Below are 23,507 nucleotides of genomic sequence, written 5' to 3' on the forward strand. Positions count from 1 at the left end.
AGTTTTCATTTCAGTTATTGTGTTGTTCATCTCTGTTTGTTTGTTCTTTTATTCTTCTAGGTCTTAAACATTGCTTGCATCTTCTCGATCTTTTTTCTGGGGTTTCATCTTGTTCCTTCATCTGGTACATAGCCCTCTGCCTTTTTCATCTTTCTGTGAATATGGTTTTTGTTCCCCAGGCTGCAGGATTGTAGTTCTTCCTGCTTCTGCTCTCTGCCCTCTGGTGGTTGAGGCTATCTAAGAGGCTTGTGCAAGTTTCCTGATGGCCGGGACTGGTGGTGGGTAGAGTTGGCTGTTGCTTTGGTGGGCAGAGCTCAGTAAAGCTTTAATCCACTTGTCTGCTGATGGGTGGGGCTGGGTTCCCTCCCTGTTGGTTGTTTGGCCTGAGGCGTCCCAACACTGGAGCCTACCCAGGCTCTTTGGTGGGGCTAATGGCAGACTCTGGGAGGGCTCACGCCAAGGAGTACTTCCCAGAACTTCTGCTGCCAGTGTCCTTGTCCTCACCGTGAGACACAGCCACACCCCGCCTATGCAGAAGACCCTCCAACACTAGCAGGTAGGTCTGGTTCAGTCTCCTGTGGGGTCACTGCTCCTTCCCCTGGGTCCCAATGCGCACACTACTTTGTGTGTGCCCTCTAAGAGTGGAGTCTCTGTTTCCCCCAGTCCTGTCGAAGTCCTGCAATCAAATCCCGCGTGCCTTCAAAGTCTGATTCTCTAGGAATTCCTCCTCCCATTGCCGGACCCCCAGATTAGGAAGCCCTACGTGGGGCTCAGAACCTTCACTCCAGTGGGTGGACTTCTGTGGTATAACTGTTCTCCAGTTTGTGACTCACCCACCCAGCAGTTATGGGATTTGATTTTATTGTGATTGCGCCCCTCCTACCATCTCATTGTGGCTTCTCCTTTGTCTTTGGATGTGGGGTATCTTTTTTGGTGAGTTCCAGTGTCTTCCTGTCGATGATTGTTCAGCAGTTAGTTGTGATTCTGGTGTTCTTGCAAGAGGGAGTGAGAGCACGTTCTTCTACTCATTGTCTCCTCTTTTAAAGCCTAGTTCATGGATTTTTTTCACATTAATACGTTCCATCATTTCTATTTTGCAAATGTTTTCACATTTATTATTTTACTACATATATTTACCCCCACAACAACCCAGTTCATACTGAGGGATAAGAAAATATGAGGTCACTCAGTAAAGAGCAGGAATATTACAAGAATTTGAGTATTTTGATTCCAAGATTAGAATTCATTTAATTTTCATCTGTACATTCATTCGTTTTCTGTTGCTGTGTAACAAACTACCACAAACTGTCCCTGTTTGTGGTATCACAGTTTCCTTGAGTCAGGAGTCTAGGCACGGCTTAGCTGGGTCTTCTGCTCAGGGTCTCACAAGGCTGCAACCTAGGTTTCAGCTGGACTGCATTCTCATCTGGAACTCGAGTTCCTCTTCTAAGCTCACTGCTGTTGGCAGAATTCAGTTCCTTGCAGCTGTAGGTCTGAGACTCTCAGCTCCTAGAGGCTGTCCTTCTCCAAATGTGAGTGGCTAAGCAGTTTGAAAAACAGTATTTGCTTCTTCAAGGCCATCAGGACAGTGTTTCTCTTTAGGCAGGGCCCAAACCCCATTTTAAGAGTTTCTATCTGATTAAGTCGGTCCTTTGGAAAAACTCACTCTCCCTCCTGTGTGTTTCTCCTTTGCTCTTACACTGCTTCACGCTCACAACACTTCTCGGACACCAGCTGGGTGTCCTACAATTTAACTCAATTCTGACACTGTCTTCCTGAAGATAGACTCAGGTCCCACATGTAAAGGGTTCAGTCCCTCAAGAATAACCCTGCCCCCACTTCAGATGCCAGTTGAAAGTCCAGGATGTCACCTGTGCTTCTGACTGACAGACTATAAATCAGTTTCCCACAACCTCCTCCTTGAGTTTGATTAATTAACTAGAGTGGCTCACAGACCTCAGAGAAACATTTTACTTACCAGATTATCAGTTTATTATAAAAGGTATAAATCAGAAACAGCCAGATAGAGGAGACTGATAGGGCAAGATATGGGAAACGGGCATGGAGCTTCCATCCTCTCTCCAGTCCACCACTGTCCCAGCACCTCCATGTGTTCACCAACCTGGAAGCTGTCTGAACCCTGCTCTTTTGGGGTTTTGTGGAGGCTTCATTACATGGACTCCCTTGATTAAATCATTGGCCATTTGTGATTGAACTCAATCTCTAGCCCATCTTCCCTCCCTGGAGGTCCAGAGGTCTGGGATGAGGCTGAAAGTTCCCACCGGCTAATCACATGATTGGTTCCCTTGGCAACCAGTCCCCATCCTTAGGTGTTTTCCAAAAGTCACCTCATTAACACAACAAAAGATACTTTATAAGTCTCATCACTTAGGAAATTCCAAGTGTTTTAGGAGCTCTGTGCCAGAAATGGGGACAAAAACCAAATATATATGTCTTATTATAAATCACAATATCATAGTCAGGTGCACCCAGGATAATCTATCTCCCTTTTGATTAACTCAAAATCAACTGATTAGGGATCTTAATTACATCTGAAATATCCCTCCTCCTTTGCCATATGATATAATACAATTACAGGACTCATATTCCAATACCCCTGCCATGTTCTGTTGGCTAGAAGCAAGTCTCAGGTTTCACTCCAATGCAAGGGGAGATTACAGAAGGGTGTGACTCATTGGGGGGTCACCCTAGAGTATGTCCAACACAGGAGGTAAATAAATAAAATGTTGAACCACTAGAAAAACAAACCTGAAACGTTCACTATCCATGATGTTGTCCATGTTGCAGATTAGCAACTTGAAGGAGAACATGGTATATCAGTTCCAAGTGGCAGCCTTGAACATCGCTGGCTTGGGAGCACCCTCGGCAGAAAGCGCAAGCTTCAAATGTGAAGAGTGGACCATTGCTGTTCCAGGTAAACCAGGAAGACTATGTCTCAGCACTGAGGCTCAGAGTTTCTTCCAATGGAACCTACAACCTGGAACTAAATTTAAGTACTACATATACAGCTTCTAAGGGAGACAAATTCTCTCAGCCCCTTGTGTTTACATTAAATATTTCTACAGTACTATGAAACAATAGGTACCAATATAAAACTGAGTATAAATGTCTTATATTCCAAATAAATCCTAGAGTCCCCATGGCTCAGCCTCTGCATGGAGTAGGATGGACGGAAGCACACAGTTCGACTGCCACTTGATTATTCAAAAGGAATGCTAATCTTTGCGTCTCTTCTTCAAGGCCATTAAAGGGCATCCAATTCACATTCCCCAGCAAAATTTCTCAAAAATGTCTTCCGGCACTCCGGAGTTGTGCATTCTCCCACTGCTCTAGAGCATCTCATTTATCAGCCTCCCTCCCCCATCTCCTCAGCCCCAGCCTCTGTGGCCTCCTTCCTGTGGTCTCCTCCTCCCTTGCTCCCAGCTCTTCTCTGTACATACAGGGGACCTAACATGCCTGCCTAGGGCTTAAGTCCTGGCCTCCCACCTCTTAGATCTCTCCACTTACCTCTCCAGTCCTTTCTCTCTATGTCAACTTTTTCCCAACTCTGCATCACAATAAAGATCCTGGAACCAGACTGGAAATGCTCTCCTTTGGAGGTTGTCATAGAGGGTGGTTGACGGGGCAGGGAAGAAAGTGAGGAGAAGCCAGAAACATTTACCTCTGCTTTTAACTCTTACACAGCTACAACAGTGAACAAATGTAAAGACTGAATACTAACAAATTTACTAAGTCATTAAGAGTCAGACTAGCAACGTAGTCAGTGGATGGGCTTTTTTTGTTTTGCTTTTTGTTTTTTAATTTTTGACCTCACCACACGGCATGGGGGGCCTTAATTCCCCGACCAGGGATTGAACCTATGCCCCCTGAATTGGAAGGCGGAGTCTTAACCACTGGACTGCCAGGGAAGTCCCTAGTGGATGGTTTTATTGTGCTTCCAATGGCACTAACTTCAAAGACCCAAATACTTTAGTGCCACAGAATGACTAAATTCTCCCACTTGGGTTGGATATTCAGCTTGTATAACAACTGCTACGGCACTGGCTCCAACCATGTTAGAACACCAGGCCACACTGGGCACACTGGGTGGACCCAGCCATGCCCCCAGTGCCATCCGCTTCCTCTATTTGCAACCCTAGTGCCTTTGGAGAACCATCTTTTTTGCCTTCACTTAGTGAGCGTCCATCTGCATCACATCTCTGTCAGGTGTGAATAAAAAGATTACCAGAGAAACTCAAGAGAAGTTCAAGAGTTCATTCACCTTCAGTTAATACAAGAGGCAAACACACTGGCTTTCTTTTCGCCTTCTTGAAGCCGGAGATATTTCTTAAGTTCCTTCTGCCACCTACACAAAAGTGGGTCTGTTTTTAAATTCTTGCAATTCCTGAATAAAGTTAAAATGTGAATGACCACAGACCAAGAAATTCTGAGCAGACCTGTGGAAAATGGTTTCATAGACAGAGATATAGTTAGCAAAAGAGGTTGCAGGGTGAGTGCTCCCAACTCAGAGGAGAAGTGAACGGGGCAGTCCTCCACCCCCACGGCCTCTCTTTTCCCAGATTCACCCTTGACTCACTGAGAAGTGTTGGGCCAGCCATGAATCAAGAAAGCCTGATGGGGGCTTCCCTGGTGGCGCAGTGGTTGAGAGCCCGCCTGCCGATGCGGGGGACGCGGGTTCATGCCCCAGTCTGGGAGGATCCCACATGCTGCGGAGCAGCTGGGCCCGTGGGCCATGGCCGCTGGGTCTGCACGTCCGGAGCCTATGCTCCGCGACGGGAGAGGCCACGGCGGTGAGAGGCCCGCGTACCACAAAAAAAAAGAAAAAAAAAAAGAAAGCCTGATGATAGGTGAGAGCATTTAGGACATTTTGTCGGATGAAGAAACAGACTCAGGTTAAATGATACCCAGGAGGTCACACAGGTAATAAGTGGCAGTTAGGGTTGGAAACTAGGTCTGCTTATTCCAAGACACGAGGGGGTAGGAAGCAGCAGCACAGTGGTCCTTCTCTGGAAGAAAGGGTTGGTGCTGCCTGTTTGGATGCCTCTCTGGCTCCTAAGGATGACACAGGACAATGGTCATAAAAGCCCTTTGCAAAACAGAGCACTCCACACCAGGGTAAGGTACTGGTGTTATTTAAACCTATTTCCACAGAAGGCATCATCAGGAGACAAGGATGACTCATTGCCAGTGACCATTAAGCTGAGGTAAAGGGCCCAAAAAACACTGAGTGAGCAATTGCAAAATGCCAAAGCATAGCATGATGGAGTCTGTGCTTGTAGTTGGCTCTCAGGCCACTGTGAATCAGTTCAGGTGCTTTTGATTGGTTGGTTAGAAACCAGTTGTTATTTAAAAAAAAAAAAAGGAAAGAGAAAAGAAAATAAAGGGACTTCCCTAGTGGCGCAGCAGTTAAGAATCCACCTGCCAATGCAGGAGACACGGGTTCAAGCCCTGGTCCGGGAAGATGCCATATGCTACAGAGCAACTAAGCCTGTGAGCCACAACTACTGAGCCTGCGCTCTAGAGCCTGTGAGCCACAACTACTGCAGCCCGCGTGCCTAGAGCCTGTGCTCTGTAACAAAGAGAAGCCACAGCAATGAGAAGCCCGTGCACCACAACAAAGAGTAGCCCCCGCTCGCAACAACTAGAGAAAGACCGCGCGCAGCAACGAAGACCCAAAGCAGCCAATAAATAAATAAATAAATTTAAATAAATAAATAAAGTGCAAATCTGACTTTATCCTTTAAAAAAATAAAGAAAGAAAATAAATAACTTTATCACCTTCATAGCAGCTGGTAGTCATGCAAAGATGCAGGCCATCAGTGAGTAGATGGGACTCGCCCAAGAGTGCAAAGAGCACACACAGGAAGTATTTGGCTTCCTTCCTGAACAGGTTGATCAAGTTCCTTGGCGTCTCTGAGCTTTCTGTTAATTGTCTTAGGGATGGGTGAGATAAAAGAATGTAAAGTACCTGATAGGGTTTAGCATAGATTCAGGGCCCATGGGATTGATTGTATTTGTTTTGGTGAAAGTTCTTTGTAACCACAATTGTAGTTTGTTTTTACCCCTATATGGGATATATGCTTTACGGGAAAGATATCCCTCCAGTGAGGGAGGGATATATATTTTGCAATATATATTTTTTTCTATATTCATAAGCCATCAAAGAGAGTTGCTTTCTTCGTCATAATTGAGATTTGGGGGCATTTTCAGATTGTCATCCAAAAATAATCTGAAACTGAATCTGCAACCAAATTAAACTGTTCTGATAAAAGGTGAGGAACACAGGCCTGAGGACAGCCTGAGGGCAAGGCTTCATCCAGCTGCTGGAAGGCACCCTGAACTGGCCTTAACCACTTGCTGCCCGTAAAGGATCTTAATAGGCTGATATAGAGCTGTTGAGGAAACTTGATATGAAATGAGCACAGAATACCTGTTTCCATGGGAGTAGTAGATTTTACAAAAGAAGAACACCAGCATCAGATTCAGCTTTAAGACCTTAAATGTGGTTCTATGTTTACACATATTGGAGTTTTCTTATCTCCATTATGATTGTTACGCATCAGTCTCTCTTTCCCTCTCAGGACCACCGCACAGTCTCAAGTACAGTGAAGTCAGGAAAACCTCCCTGGTTCTGCAGTGGAAGCCTCCTATCCACTCGGGACGGACTCCGGTCACTGGTTACTTTGTGGACGTGAAGGAGGCCAGTGCCAAAGAGGACCAGTGGCGAGGACTCAATGAGGCGGCTCTGAAAAACACATATCTGAGGGTAAGAGGATGCTCACAGTTTGAGAAAATATATATATATTTTTTTTTTAAGAAAAAAGCTTCTTCTAACGAGGTTAACTTTAAAGTCAGTGAGATAAAGCAGAGCATCTCAGCGTTGGTCTGTGTCATGTGTTGGGATCCTGGTAGGATTCCATTTGGCAGTGGTGAGGTTTGGGGGAATGTTTCTGATGCTTAAAACAATTTGCTTGTAATTTGATCCAAATCCCTTTGCCTGGCTTTAGAAAATATCCCTCCTCCCTCTTCTATCCCTCCTCGTCTCCACTTACCCACCTCACATTTTTGCTACTTACAGTCTTAAGATGCTACCATCTCCAAAAGGGGACTTTCTCATTCCTACCTCGAATTTTTTTGAGGGTGGCTTTTGATTTGAGGGTGTTATTTTCATGGAGTTCACGCCTGTAAGCCTTTAACTGCTGATCCTTTTGAGTCGTGGTCGGCCTTACCTCCCCTACCCCCTCACCCCTGTGCTCACGTGAGCTCTCAGGCGCCAGAGGAATGAGTTGCCTCAACTCTTGACCTTGTCTTCACCCTTCTCCATGTCACTGCCTTCCAGGTTCCTCTAGAGTGTTCCAACTGAACCAGTTTCTAACTCTATCTGCCAGAGACTGTTCTGCTCTAGCCGCTGACTCTCTCACTAGTACCAAATGGAAATCTCAAAAGAATATTTCTCCCTATTGTCAGCAGTGGCATCTGGAGACCCTGAATCTACAACAAGGCCTCAGAAACAGTGGGGAATATGACTCCACTTCTTGTTATGTACAATGAAGTGTGACTGTATGACCACAGTCAAACAGAAAGCTTCACAGTGCATTCGGTGTGCAGCCTTATCTGTTGGCAGAATATGACACCACCCAGGGCGTGGGCCTTGGAGGATTTTCAGAGTATACCTGGTTTAAGAGATTTCTCTTGTGAACCTGCCACTAAAGTCCATACCATTTGTCAGCCACTCTCTGGGGTTAGGGCAGCCACTCTCTGGGGTCCCTATAAAAAAATGTAAATGTACCCTCCAGGAGAGATGACCCTTAAACCATTACATCCAACATGCCATTAACTCAGCTTCACACGTGCCAGTAAACTCTCCAGCCCCTTACAAAACCATGAGGAGATAAGGAAGGTCACATTTCATGGGGAAGAGAAAAGGTCAAGGAAGGTCTGGGGCCTAGGATGCTGTTTGGCTGTCCAGAGAAGTCAGGAGGCCTCTAGATACAAAGACATCCCCAAAGGCCAGTGTAAAACAAAGGTCGGACACATCCTAGATGGTGGTGGTGTGTGCTTATGGTCAGCATGACCTCCAAATCCTCCATCTGCCATAGCACAGGATCCCAGGAGCCCTACTCACGGGAAACCAAGTGAGAGTGAGAAGCCAAGCAAAGGGGACCAAGAGCCCAGGAAAAATGAGTAGGAAGAGAAAATAATGGAGTTTAAACACATCAAAGAATGGTTAATGTCACTCATTTTTTTAAAAACAAAGAAGAAAGGCAAATTTAGGGGGAAGAGAGAGACTGAGGTTGAGTGCCCCTCACAAACTAGGAGACGAACTTTCTGTAAGGAAATGACCTTAGAGTTTGGCCACAGTTTTTTGTTGTTTTTTTTTTTCGGTACGTGGGGCTCTCACCCCTGTGGCTTCTTCCACCGCGGAGCACAGGCTCCGGATGCGCAGGCCCAGCGGCCACGGCTCACGGGCCCAGCCGCTCTGCGGCACGTGGGATCCTCCTGGACCGGGGCACGAACCCGCGTCCCCTGCATCGGCAGGCGGACTCCCAACCACTGCGCCACCAGGGAAGCCTCTGGCCACAATTTTTAAAGCAAAAATAGAATTACTGATTTTTCTGATTATAAAACAGATGCATGCTTATGATGACAAATTCAAGCAGTAAAGGCATAAAGAAGAAAAGTAGAGATGTCCTATAGTCCCCACCCATTTTGATGTGGAGTCACTTTTCCAGATGTTTCATATTCAGAAAAGTTTCAGCCCTGAAATGGAGAAAAAATGTGCATGTTAAAAAGTTTAATCTGTCAAATTTAAGTGAGGAAATGACATATAGCTCCAGGAACAGGAGATTTTAGCACCATGGCACTGGAACATAATGGCCTAACTGGTTTCTGCCAGAAGCACCCCCATTCACGTTAGCACTGAGTGTCTAGGGGTTCCTAGAGAGAGTGAAAGATGCATTACTATCCACCAGAAGGTTTAACCAACAGAGCTCATGCTTCCTTCTTGATTGGTAATTACCATCTGCTGAGACAATGTGGTGAGAGGGACTGAATAATTGGAAGGGGTGGGGGATATAGATTATGCATCTCTAGTGCTTTAAGCCAGCAGTCATTGCCCCTGCAGTGATGGAAGAGTGGAGGGGTGTGCCTGTCACCTCAGTGACTAGACACTAGGATGTGGATTCACTTCCTGTGCTGTGTTGGCAGAAATCTGACTCACAGCCACATATTACCTAAGTGGCAGGTGCAGATGTGGCAGGTACCTGGCAACTGGTCTATTTTTATCACAATAAGGAAATGTTTCTGTTCCTTTCTGTAGATCCACAGTTGCCTGGCATTATTTCTAAGTATAGAATTTAAATACATCAAACTCTTATGCATTTAGCCTGTGCCTACATTCATTTACGGATTAAAATTCATTTCAAAAATCCATTAGCTCCAGTGAAAGCTATCACTATATAAGTAGTGACATTCTGTTACCCTAAACACAATACAATTAAATAATTAGATTAAAACCTCAACAGTTTAATACATAGCTCATCTAAATACATGGTCACAAACACTTCACTTAGTTGAATAAGTATATTCTAGCTTTGCTTGATTTAAATCCCATTTTGGCTGTTAATCTCCATCACAACACTATGGGAAAAAATTGTGCCCTTTGTGTGTAATAAACTCCTTCTTAAAATACAATATAGCTTTTAAAAGTCACATGTTCTAAAAAGGAAGAGATAATTTTTGTAAAATATTGACAGTATTTGTAATACTAATGAGACTGTGCTGAACCCAAAGAAAGTCACAAAAAATTATGAAGTGGGACTGTCGTATAAAAACATATTGTATATGTTTTTTACTTCTCTTATGCTCTTGTAACTCTAGCTCGGTGGCACACATATAATATAGGTCCTCAGCCACATCTTCCTGATGATTGAAAATGTGAGGATTTGGAATTTGAATATATTTGACTATTCACAAATTACTAAAATTCACAATCATGTTAATTGCTTGTCTATTTATTTATTTTTAAAGGTTTTATCGTTTTTAAAAAATTTATTTATTTATGTATTTATTTTTGGTTGCGTTGGGTCTTCATTGCTGCATGTGGGCTTTCTCTAGTTGCAGCGAGCGGGGGCTACTCTTCATTGCAGTGCACAGGCTTCTCATTGTGGTGGCTTCTCTTGTTGCAGAGCATGGGCTCTAGGTGCACGGGCTTCAGTAGTTGTGGCATGCAGGCTCAGTAGTTGTGGCTTGCGGGCTCCAGAGTGCAGGCTCAGTAGTTGTGGAGCACGGGCTCAGTTGCTCCGCGGCATGTGGGATCCTCCCGGACCAGTGCTCAAACCCACATCCCCTGCATTGGCAGGTGGATTCCCAACCACTGTGCCACCAGGGAAGTCCCTGCTTGTCTGTTTAGTGAGAAATAGCTGTATTATATTTATAGGGACAATTTTTGTTTGTTTTTGTTCTAGTGCTTTAACATACTTTTAAACAAATGGAAAGTGATCCATGATCTGTGATCCATGCTTGTAATTCCCCTCTCTTGTCAGAAATTTTATCTGAAATTATTCATGGAATGTCTCAAAAGGATCAGGAAAAAAAGGGCAGCATATAAGCTCTTCTGAGCACTTTGTAATTTGTCTTTTGACCAAAGAATAAGGTGGCTAACACCTTTAAAGCATGCCTGTATCAGTCTTCTGTTTCTGATGCTGGTGGCCATTAAATTATCTAAAAAAGAAACAGCATCTGAGTTTCAAGGGATCTTGGAAATGTCTACTTACACATGGTCCAGAGAGAAGAAAATCTTAGCTGAAGCCACACGCAGTCTTTGACAGAATGAAGTTCAGAACCCAAGTCCTGTGCCCTTTGTGCTGTGTAATTGTATCGCCACCACAGAGGAAGGGCACTTCTGTTCAAATGACACAAAGCACCCATCACTTCTATACCTGCTTCTTCCAGGTGCAAGGCCTCAAAGAGGGTGTCAGCTATGTGTTCCGAGTCCGAGCCGTAAACCAGGCAGGTGTCGGGAAGCCGTCTGACCTTGCTGGGCCTGTTGTGGCAGAAACCCGTCCAGGTGGGCTTTTACTTTTTTGTTAATCTCATCTGTGTAAGATACCAAAATAACATTCAACCTTACTTCTATGCTTTTCCTCATTTTCAAAATCATCACTGTATGCTAGCCGAATGATTGATAAGTATGACCGTAGGACATGACAATCATTTACCCCATCACAGGACCTTAGGGCAGGGGTGAGCCAGGTTTGAAGTGGTCCAGGGCTACTCTGGTTCATACTTAAAAACAGGGAAGTTCTTGATCAAATTATGCTTTCTGGACCAACTGTTTAAAGCATACATTCCTGGGACGTTATTCCTATTATACTATGGCCATTAATTCCCACAAGAATATTTTCCCATCACAGAGGAAGCTGGAACAGCCCAGGTAGCAAGCATGATCCTTAAACAAAAGTAGGATTTATATAATTGTAGCTACTAAATTAAACCAGGGGACAGAAAACTTTTTCTGTGAAGGGCCAGATAGTAAATATTTTCAACTCTATGGTTATATGGTCCCTGTAACAATCCTCAACTCTGCTGTGGCACAAAAGCAGCCACAGACAATACATAAATTAGTGAGCATGGCTATGTGCCAATAAAACTTTATTGTGCTTGATATATGCATTATGTAATATGATACATTACATGCATTATGAAATTTGAATTATAACTAGTTTTCAGGTTTTGAAATATTAATCTTCTTTTTATTTTTAAAAGCTGTTTAAAAATGTAAAAACCATTCTTAGCTTGCAGGCCGTACAAAAAGAGGCAATGGGCCAGATTTAGCCCACAAGCCATAGTTTGCTGACCCCTGGATTAAACTAACAGCGGTCCTAATTGAATGATCTATAGAGTTGAGGCAGCCTCACTTCCCAGTTTCAAGATGCCACGATTGGACTAGGAAAGACAGTCTTTCCCTTTATTATGTGAACAAAGTTTACAGTGTTCACTGTGCAAGTAGTTTCAGATCATTACATAATACTTATTTTGTCATTTAATCTCCTTTTCAAAGTTACAAATTTCAGTTCATTAAAGTTGCATGAAGGAAACCACTGGAAATGAAAGAGGATAAAAAAAAAGTATTAACCAGTTATTTTAAGTTTATATTCATTCTAGTCCAAGCACTCTCACTTTAATCCATTCCTATTTTCAGACTGAAATAAAGAGCAGATATATAATGTAATATTTGTTTTTATGATGAGAAAAGAATGTAAACATAGAAAACTCTGCTCTCACTTCATGCTGCTTGAAAAGAATATCTAATGTATCCTTTGAGGAAGTACCTGCCCCTTTCATCCTATTACTTCATAAACTTCTTTCATCTACTCCTGTAACTACCCTCTAGCACCAGGTGCGACAGAAGTGACCTTTTTTTAAAAAAAAAAAAATTATTTATTTATTTATTTATTTTTGGCTGTGTTGGGTCTTCGTTTCTGTGCGAGGGCTTTCTCTAGTTGGGGCGAGCGGGGGCCACTCTTCATCGCGATGCGCAGGCCTCTCACTATTGCGGCCTCTCTTGTTGCGGAGCACAAACTCCAGACGCGCAGGCTCTGTAGTTGTGGCGCACGGGCCTAGTTGCTCCGCGGCATGTGGAACCTTCCCAGACCAGGAATCGATCCCGTGTCCTCTGCATTGGCAGGCAGATTCTCAACCACTGCACCACCAGGGAAGCCCAGAAGTGACCTTCTTATACCAAAGTGTGGTAGGTGTGTCTGGACAGAGTGCCATACCTCATATAAGTACTCCTTGCAAAACTTCATGAGAAAATAGAAAAATGCTAGGGACCCAAATGCCAGGTAAAAGATGACACACGAAGACATGAGGACACACATTCCTATAGAAATCAGACCCTTCAGGTGCCAACTGTGCAGATATATAGAGTGCCAATAGATATGCAGAAGAGCCCAACTGTGAGGCTGCCCTTGTTAGAACATTTAGATTATTACACAAATAAACTATCTAGTCATTGATAGGTTAAAGCACCCTTTAAGCAGTGGAACCCAAATCTGATTGACTAAGGAAAGCTTAAATTGATTTCTTGTTTTCTCATCAATAACCCTTGGAATGGCAGGTGGCCAGTCAGGACGTTAGTAAAGCCACCACGGTGGCAACTTTACCATCAGAAAAGAGTCTGCTGGTGAGCTCCTGGGGGAGAGTTTTGTTTCACTGGTTTGGAACAAGGCACCCAAAGTCATTCTGTGGCCATTCCATTCCCAGAATATAACTACAAACAGCAGCTGCAGACTAAACAACAGCAGATTAACCAGCTCAAGAACCACTGGCTCAAGCCTGGGAAAAAATCCTGGGAGGCACAGAGTCAAGATGCTTGACTTGAAGCATCGCCATGAAGGACCCCAAACCCAGGACACTGGGGCTGGTTCCATACGCAACAGACACATTCATTCCTGCACCATGTGTTTCCTGAACACCTGCTTCATGCCAGGTGCTGTGTGGGCACCACGAGTAATGTGACATTGTCACTGTCCACTGGGCTTATGAGCTAGTGGAAAAACAGTTTACAGCACGGCATGATGAGAGCTTAGAGGTTCACAAAATATTTCCCATAGAGGAATAAGCTATAAACAGGTGTTAAGGCTTCAAAAATCCCTGTAAAAACTTGTATGTAGCCTAAGGTTGTTTGTATTTATTAACTTTATTAAATACCAATATATTACTTTTAACCATGTATTTATTTTATGCTAAAATGTTTGGGGCCGGGGTTGGGGGCGGGGTGGGATCTGTTATCAGTTTCAAGGTTTGGAACGTGAAACTTGGATTGCTATTTCAGAAGGACAACTCCTTTTGGAACACATTACTAAAATTTCAGATAGAGAATAAAGCTTATCATGTAACAGCAAACCTCAAAGACACCTAACAAGATACCTCAAGTGCAATTTGAATTCCAGTTAAAAGTTAACCTAATCCACTGGTGTTGGTAGGGTGACTGGTCTCCCTTTGTAGTTGATGAAAATGCCAGCAGATGTAGCTCAGCCACTACTGCAAAGTCTGATCATGCTGGTAATGAGGATCAAAATGGACTAAGTGTGCCGTGCCTTACCAAGAAATCTAGTAGCTAAACAAGCCTGTAAGAAGAATAAGCTGGAAAATATTTAGAGTAGATTTGTTGGTACATGAGAGGCACTTCTAGTCTTGATATTTGATATTTTTCAAACAGTATCTATGTTGATTGTATCAGGTCTGGGCTGTAGGTGGAGACAAAGTGAACCAGATCAGACGGGAGGCAAGAGAGAGACCTGCCAAGGTGTGGCAGGTGATCTGGAGGGCAACAAATAACTGGAAGAACAGGCTGCAGGTGTTCTTACCAGAGACCCAGCAACAGGCAGGAGAACTGAGGTGAGGGGCAGGAGAACCCAGACCCAGGCAGAGACCCGAGCAGGAACTGAGTTATTGGAAGTTAGGCCTTCTCAGCAAGAGAAAGGCAGGTTAGAAGAACGGAACTCCAGAAGGAATAATGAGCTGGGATTGAGTTGACAACCTACTAACCAACCCCAGTTTCTGAAAATTGATCGGTTATAGAACCTGGTAGGGCTGAGAATGCTCAGTGGCCTTGAGGTGGAGCTTTGAAGGGTTCTGAAGCAGGAAGCCAGGCTGACTATTAAAGATTAGCTCAACTGGCTAATTTAGAAAACTTCACTTATATTTGCTCACTACCTGCTCTCTTTCACCCATTAGCAAAGTAGTTTTCAACCTTGACAGTACATTGCATTAGAATCATGCCAGGAACTTTTTGAAAATACTGACTCCATTCTAGACTACTCCAGACCAATTAAATCAGAGTCTCCAGGACTGAGCCTGGGCATAGGTTCATTTTTGTTTGTTTGTTTAGTTTTTTGGGTAATTCAAGTATGAAATTCAGGGTTTGTGAACTGTGCATTAGATTGTGGTCTCCTTCAAAATAGGAACTTTTTTTTCTCTATATATGTCGATAGCCTAGTACCTAGTGTATAGATGAAAAAAATAATGAATGGCTACCATGTTTTGGCGAGAGAGTGTGACTCTGTTTTGCAGCCACAGCATGTAAACCTAACCCTAATATCTCGTAATGAATGTCCTGGTTATGAAGGGTGAGTTGGGAGAGGCCCAGTGGAGGCCCTGATGTAGCACCAGGACCGCTGGTGGGTCAGCCAGCGGTCCTGTCTTCCACATAGGGGACCTCAGCGTTGCACGCAGCCGATTACATTTGTTCACTTCTGTCTGCTTCTGTTCTGTCCCACTCTCCAGTTTTTTTAAACACCACACACACACACACGCACACACACACACACACTCACTCACGCACACCATGGAGAAGGACAAAGAATAAAACTTATAAAAGTGACCTATTAATGCAGATATAAAAGACTAAATTATATGAGAAAATTCTCACATCAGATTATGAAATGTGTGGGAAGATGAATTCCCACTTTTAAATTTTATCTTTTTTAAAAATCATTATTTGGAAGGGAGAGAAAAGTGGGCTGGAGTTAATTTCCAAAAAGTTCATTTTAGCCCTGGGCTGTACTTTAACCCATTCACTTACTGGGGGTAGTGGCAAGCCTGGAGGGACCATTAAAATGCCATTCCACGCAATCCAGTATTCCTCTATGTCCTCATTAAGGATTTGTTTAGGGTTGGGGCAGCTGACTAGAGACAACTCTTCTTAATTCCTTTTCAGACCAGAATTATCTCCTTCATTTTCTATAGCCAAATCTCCTCTGCTCTTAACTGAATTCTTCATATTCTTGAATAGATTCAAAGGTTGTTTTTGAGAAAAATCTAAGTCCTGACAAACTTTGGTCCACTTTCCCAGCTGAACTCTGTGGGAAAGTGAGATGGCCTTTCATCTAGATGAGAATATCCATAGGGATTCCATTACTTTGACAGCAGAACATCAAACTTGCTGCCTGCCTGTTAAATATCAGAACCATTCTGCTCATGTTTTAGTCAAATTTAGTGAATGTGTCTCTTTAGACATTTATGAGTTCAACCATGGATTGACAGCAGCTCAGTGCTTGGCAAAAACTCAGGCCGTGAGACATTCTAAAAAGAAAATTTGAGGGTGTTGTAGCTGCACCTCTTTCACTCTGACGCTGCACCAAGTTAATCTCTACAGGTGTAGTTGTGGACTAGCCTGGGGCCTCTTAGAAATGTTGTCATTACATTGCTCTTGGTTTTCCTAGAGCACTTATAAAAAGAATCATCCATTTCAATGTCATGTATCTTTTGTAAAATCTCACTAGAATTTTTTGCCCATGATGTATCCAGGATCCCTTCATTTAAGGAACGCCACTATTAATTCCTCTTAGATTTTAATATGTGGAAAAATGTCCTTTCCAGATAAACATAATTACCTTCTTTATTACACAAAGAGGAATCTATGAATCTATGTATTTTCCAAAAATGACTTCCTCTATATATAAACCCAGAATGCAGGAAGAGTCTACCTTTTATCCAAGGCAACTTCAATTCCATTTCCCATTATAGATATTATTATAAAATACTTGGTCTACTAAGTCACTCTCTAAAAACACTTTTATTCAAAGAACTATGTTAACCAATTAATTAAAGCTGAACAGTAACAGAAGGCTTTGAATTTGAAAAGCCATGTTGAAAGAGTATGAGGGCATTAGCATTGTAATTCATGTAACAAATAGGGAACAAGCTATAACTTGTTGCCATAATCATTTTAAGACAATAACCTTGTTCTATATTTATACAGTGATACTGTTGAAACTGTGTTCTTTCTTTGTAATAGTAAGTTATTTTGACTAAACATTATTTTCTAAAGAGAATTTTTGTGGAGCGTAAGAAATGTGCCTAGAAAACTAGTATTTCAATTATTTTCAGTAAATTTTAATTTTCAAAATCTTGTGATTATGATCACTTTCAGAGTGACACTTTCAGCTAGTTGACAGCATCACTGTTTGTCAGGAAGGAGATCAAGCTTTAAATTCTGAGCATAAGTAGGAAACCCACTGCGACTAGAATGTTTTCTTTGTTGTTGTTTTTTTATCTTGTCTGTTTATCAAAATATTGGTGTTATGCTTAAGCTTTAATAAGACTAGTTCCAATGAAATAAATATTGCAATTCTAAACTGACATTTCTCATTTAAATCTGTTTTTTCAGTCCAGTGCCTGGCATGTGTAAATATGTATGGAAAATATGAAAGACAAAAGCCCTGCCCTTGTAGAATTTAACACTGTTCTTGATAAAATAAACAACCAGTGCAACTTTTTGAAAACTGAAAATTAATCAAATACTCATTAAGATGAGTATTTGATTTTTAAAACAGAAGTATGGAAGAGAGTTTTAATTTTTTTCCCTTTATTTAAATAAATCAACAAATAGCACCCATCATAGCAACAATTATGTGAGCATAAATTGAGGAAATGTTCATGCCTCTCTTTTATCCACTACTGGTATTGTCTACCATGTCCTGATTTGATATGATTAATCAAGAAAAGCTGCACAGATGAGCACAACTCTCTCAGATACTAGTTGACTTTACATCTAATCCCTACTTTTTATTTTGCCCCTCCAGGCAATTACTTAATTTCAAATCACAAATTTTGATCTAAGACTTTCAAAAAATACCATGTTGTTTTCTAAAAGTATAAATTATTACATTTTTTTACATTAGAACCCAGCTACAAAGTAATGATGTAAAACTCATAGGTTAAAGTGGAAACACACATATTGCCTGGGACTTAAAAATAACATCTTTTGTTTCATTTCATACTGTCACAAAGATCTCCAGGTACTTTACCAAAATTAATTGCCCAGAATAATTCAATGAGGCAGCTCTATATCCTTCTCTTAATAGCTGAGGCAACTGAGACAGCAACTAAGCAGGGTTTTTCTATTCTCTAAGTTGCATGGGTTTGGGACCAAATCTGGTCATTCAGAAACCTGAAAAAGGTATTGTTTTAAATACCCAGTAGTTCCATTTACCTGAGAATTTACTGCTAGAGCATCAATTATTTAAAATTTCATTCTAAGACTCTTTGATGAAAATTCTCATAAAATAGATTACACTTTTCAGTACCTACCTTTCATACTTCTTGGATGCAATATACTTAATCTCATTTACCTTTTTCTGTATGACTCAGAGCCATAAGTATCCACCTTATTTATTGCCCAGTGTTACAATACAGTGACGTCTTATGGGGTGAGGAGCTGTTTGTCCCTCTACTAAATAATGTCTTTGTGCCTGCTTTTTAGTTTTCTGCTTCCTCTCCTGCTGTCATTTTCCTGATGATAGTAGCTTCTTACTTTCCTCTCTTTTTTGGGTTCAATCTACTGAGAGAAACTGACCAACTAAGCTTGTTAGAATCATCTCAAGCTAAGTAGAGATTCCAAGTGACGGTCTATGGAATTCACCAGTGAGTGTTCAGGAATACTAGTGCGTGGACTTTGTCACATCAGCACTGGCTCTTAGAGACTTGTTTTCATTACTTCTTGGTCTTGGGCAAGATTCCAAATGAGTGAAGTGTTACGGTACAAAGGTTATCCATGTAATTGAGAGAAAAGCCAAGCTAATTATATTGTTCATATGCTTTCTGTTTTATGACTCCTTTGTAGAAAAGTCAAATCTTTCACTTTAGTAAAAATCAAGACTCTTAAGCTAAGCGATATTGTTTTCTGCTGTAAACTTAAGTCATACCTCCAACATAATAAACAGCAGGCATATGGATGATTCACTTCCTTTTTAAAGAAATTACAAATAAACCAATGAATGATTAATATGAACAATCTGTCATGCCCCCAAAATAGACATTATGTAAATAGCAAGAAAGGTTTAGTCAACTTCATTACTTCTCCTTTCCTCTTTATAACAATACAGATATTCAGAAAATTTTCCATTTATACTCTCTGTGATTCATTTATGCTGTGTATTATAATACCATCTAAACCTCAGCTTCTTAGGTGTCAGTCTTTTCTTAAATAACTTGTTCGTTATTTGTTATACAATGTTATACATTAATCCTAATGTAAGGATTAGTCATGTGTTACTGGGAATAGAAATAAAACATGGTCTGTGACTTCCAATGGAGTAGACACAACCCTTAAAAGTAATACATGGGGGACATTTCACTTAGGAAAAATCAAATCTTTAATTGATCTTTATTTCTGTTTATCTATATAGCCAAATGTGAAAATAACCCTTTATTTTTTAAAAAGTAATTTTAAAAAATCTCCTAGAATTAGTCTTCTCTAAGTTTTCTATGTGTTAAAAATCACTTTTTGGAGGTTTATAGTTGAAGCACACATTACTATCAATAAGGACACAAATTAGACCAACTGCCAGGCTTAGGAACCAACATCCTAATGTCACCAATCACTCTTTAGGAACTCGTTTTGTTTTGCCCTTCGCCTGAGAGGAGTCTTGCAATTGTTTTTCCCCTGACAAGTTTTATTGAATGATTCAATCTAGAAGAGAAAATCTTTCATCACTTGGGAAGTATCTACTGAAAGGTTTTTTTTTTATACTTTAAAAAAAATAAAGCTATACCTTTCTGAAATTAAATATATTTTTCCTAATGTATGGAAACAAACTAAGTGTAGACTGGTAATTGAATGAATGGCAATTTGAGAAGAACATTTTACCTTTTAAATTGGATTTAGAGATGTGAACAGAGATGTGAACATTTTATATGCTATATACACTCTTTGAATTGCTATATTGAATGCAAATGTAATTTATTATAACCCTCAAAAAAATCCCTCAAAATATTAACTTATTGTTTTCTTTTAAAATCCAAAAACTAATCTTGAAACATTTGAATCTCTTGAAATTCATTTCCATAAAGTTCAATAACAGTCATTTCTAGGTTTCTATCGTTCTAGTCTAGAATGGTATCTTTAGATTAATTTATGATTACCTGATCAGCAGAACTTGTTTCCATGGAGTTTTTTTTCATTCTTAAATGGTTTACAAACTTTGAACATGTGAATATAGGCAGTTATTACTACCTCTACTTTCTCCCCTTCAATTTCCCTTTGGTTTCTTTATCTCTTATCTATCCTTTCTTGATGACTAGTTAGATATGGGTAATATTGAAGCAAAAGTCATGAATTAGGCCCTGATAAGGACCATTCAACTTTCCTTTCTCCCAAGGCTGCCTTGTCCTTCTTATTATGGTCAACATACTCCATTAAGTGTCCCACGGGTCACGTCAACCAATTTTCTTCAGCCCTGAACAAACAGTACTGTCCATGATGTTAGCACTACCTAAGAAACATGGTACATTCATTTAATTCTGTCACAACACAAAAGTTGAATTGTAGCAGGATTGTCAGTTGCAGAGAGCAGTTGGGGCTTTTTGCTTGCACAGGCTCAAGACCCTGCTTTAAGGCTACAGTAAAGGATCCCAAGGTAAGGAATTCTTATGTGATTGACTTCTACCAGGAACTATCAGTGCCTTGTTTTTGATCTTCTAGGAACCAAAGAGGTTGTTGTAAATGTCGATGATGATGGAGTCATTTCCTTGAACTTCGAATGTGATCAGATGGCTCCAAATTCTGAGTTCACCTGGTCCAAAGATTATGTCTCCACGGAGGAGTCTCCACGATTAGAGGTTGAAAGCAAAGGCAACAAGTACGCACCGTTTCAATCCTAACTATGGGTCTCCTTTTCATGAAAGGAGGATGAAGTATGCTTTCCATTTCAAATAAGAGAATGAAATCACAAATATTTTATAACTGGAAATGTAAAAAGTGATAACCAGTATAAACCTTAAAAAATAACAATCCTTATAAAATACTTTTCACATTAGTCTGTTTAAAGTATTTTCTCATATGTATCTCACTGTCGACTGAAAAAAAAATGCACAACGTGAGAGTTATGACTTAAGTTTTATTTGGGGCAAAATGAGGACAATAGCCCAGGAGACAGCATCTCAGATAGCTCTGAGGAACTGCTCCGAAAAGGTAAGGAGGAAAGTCAGTATAGAAGTGATTTTGGTGACGGGGGACGTTTCACCAACGTGGTGAAAGCACACGTTTTGACAGAAGCTTGCTGCTAGTCACGAGGAGCTGATGTCTCCATCAATGATTTTAGTGCTTTTCTAGATATGAGAAGATACAAGAAATTGGTCTCATAAAATCTCCTGAAAAATACCTAACTATCTGAAGGCCTGTTCTGCCAGTTTTTCCAGAGCACAGAGTGCCTCATTCCTGATCTCCACCCTGAACCCCTTTCAGGGTGTGTTGAAGGTCAGCGACTGCAGTGGCTAATGACTTCATCCTTGTAGAAGCAGATGGCGAGCAGCAATTTTTAGTTGGCATCGTTTATGATGTAAGAAAAGCTTTAATTGGCATAAAAGTGAACTTCAAAGATGATTCTCAGTATTCACAGAATTTTGAAATCTTAAGTAATGGTGAGGATGCTTATAGGGAGGGGTTAAGGAAGAACTTGCTGATTCAAGTTATGGTAAATTAAACGGATTGGGTATAATCTTTTCTGCTTTTTTCACCACCACTTGTGAGCGACACAATACTGTACTGGAAAGAACTCTGTATGGGAAGTGCAGGAGAGATGAGCTCTAGTTCCAGCTCTACCAGGAGCCGGCTGTGTGACCTGGGGCAGCTTTTAATTCCATGGACCTTGGATTTCTTTTTCTGTAAAACAGAAGAGAGTGAAGGAGATTAATTTTATGATCTGTTACTTCCTTTCAGCCTCAAGATTTCTTTTTATTTCACCTTACTTATCAAGCTTCATATCTTTATAGTGCCAACCAGATTGGATTATATTTGGTAAAGCAAAATATTCCTAAGTATTATTTCTATTACAAAAGCCCAATAAAGCTCAAAAATAAAAGAAAGAAATAGTAATTTTGTTGGAAAACAGCAAAGAAATACTGAATATATTAATAATTAAAAGACGTTCTGCTGTAACTATGCTGTAAGGTCCTTGAAGTGAAACATAATTTTGGTCAAAGGAAAGACAATCAAACTATAAATTGTTTTTCCTTGACTAACCTATAAATGTTTGGGTGATCTTAGACCCTGACCAGCAATGTGACTCACCAAAGTTAGAAAACAAAGCGAACTAGACCACTGACCCATTCATTCATTCATTCATTCCACAAGTATTTATTAGGCACATATTATGTGCCAGACAAGGTATGGAGGCCGGAGGACACAGCAGTGAACAAAACAGATCTTGTCCCAAAAGGCATTCAGTGGAGGTATATAGTTAATGAACTAGGCAATACCGATGCCATGTGATAACCTCCAAAACAGGAAGTGCAGGGTTGACATAAGAGAGGCATCAGGAGGTTCTGCCCTGTGAAGAAGAAAAATTTCAGGCTGCCCAGCAAGGGTTGATCAGCTAAAAATATCTTTATTTGGGATGTGCATCGATATGCATCATAGCTTGGGGATGGGAGATTTGTACTCGTTCCCCTCCCGTCACCATCATCCCATAGGAGGAGATCAGGAAAGTCTTCCCAGAAGCAGCAAGAATGAGTGGGCTTTAGGTCAGCAAGGGGGACAGAACAAGTGCTTCACGTGAAGGGAGCAGACGTGCAAATGCCTAGAGACCGGCCAGGGTGCAGGTCCTCAGACCCCACACGGCCTCTCTTCTTATAAAATTATTCTGTTCTGAAGGACGAAAATGACCTTCAAAGACCTCGGGATGGAAGACTTGGGCATCTACTCCTGCGATGTAACAGACACTGATGGAATAGCGTCAAGCTACTTGATAGATGAGCAAGGTAAGTGAAAAATCAGTTCATTCACGAGTCTGCTTTGATTTCTCAGTGATTCTCCAGGATCAAGTGACTTTTGTTTTAGTCATTCAAGCTCTAATTGTTCTCTTTTTCTCCCTACAGAATTGAAACGTTTACTTGCTCTCAGCCAAGAACACAAGTTCCCAAGTAAGTGTCCACAGTACATTCACAGAGTTTAGCCATCCCACTACACATTTCTGACAGGATCAAGAGAAGAGGCTCTTGAGAACATATAATGGAGCATATATTGGTAGCTGCAGATGCACTTTCCAAAGGGCTGCTTTTATCTTTGTCCTTGTTCTCCAGAGATACAAAGAACACTAACATAGAAGATATATCCCATGCTCTGTTACATAGAGCACTATCGGGTTACATAGGTGTAACAGCTGACCAATTACATTCTTCACCTTTTGCCTACATATTTTGGAACTTTATACACACACACACACACACACACACACACACATATCTCCTGGATACATTAATTTGTATGTCTTTTAGGCGAACTGATCTCTTCCTAAGCAGTTTAATGTTAGCATTTAATAGAAGAACCATACCTCTAAATAAAGACAGTACCTAACATTTTAAACTCCTGGAAAATACGGTAAAGATGCCTTGATCAGAAAAAGAATCCCTATGAACTATCTAAAAACCCTTCAAGGAAGCACCTTCTACATAAAAGATTAAATTCCAGAGTTGACACC

The 23,507-nt window shown here is 41.1% G+C and overlaps 1 protein-coding gene across 3 annotated transcripts in view; it reads left to right on the forward strand.

Moving 5' to 3' along the window:
• Window positions 1–23,507, forward strand: part of MYOM1 (myomesin 1) — a 155,043-nt gene that overhangs the window by 104,470 nt on the left and 27,066 nt on the right. For all 3 annotated transcript variants that reach the window (XM_028480285.2, XM_028480286.2, XM_007126750.4), the window contains 6 exons: window positions 2,809–2,935; window positions 6,603–6,787; window positions 10,975–11,089; window positions 20,513–20,669; window positions 22,682–22,788; window positions 22,906–22,950. In XM_028480285.2, coding sequence (XP_028336086.1) covers window positions 2,809–2,935; window positions 6,603–6,787; window positions 10,975–11,089; window positions 20,513–20,669; window positions 22,682–22,788; window positions 22,906–22,950 — 736 coding nt within the window. The remainder of the gene's footprint in view (window positions 1–2,808; window positions 2,936–6,602; window positions 6,788–10,974; window positions 11,090–20,512; window positions 20,670–22,681; window positions 22,789–22,905; window positions 22,951–23,507) is intronic.

The sequence above is a fragment of the Physeter macrocephalus genome, chromosome 19 (genome assembly GCF_002837175.3).
Source record: "Physeter macrocephalus isolate SW-GA chromosome 19, ASM283717v5, whole genome shotgun sequence".
Classification (NCBI taxonomy): domain Eukaryota; kingdom Metazoa; phylum Chordata; class Mammalia; order Artiodactyla; family Physeteridae; genus Physeter; species Physeter macrocephalus.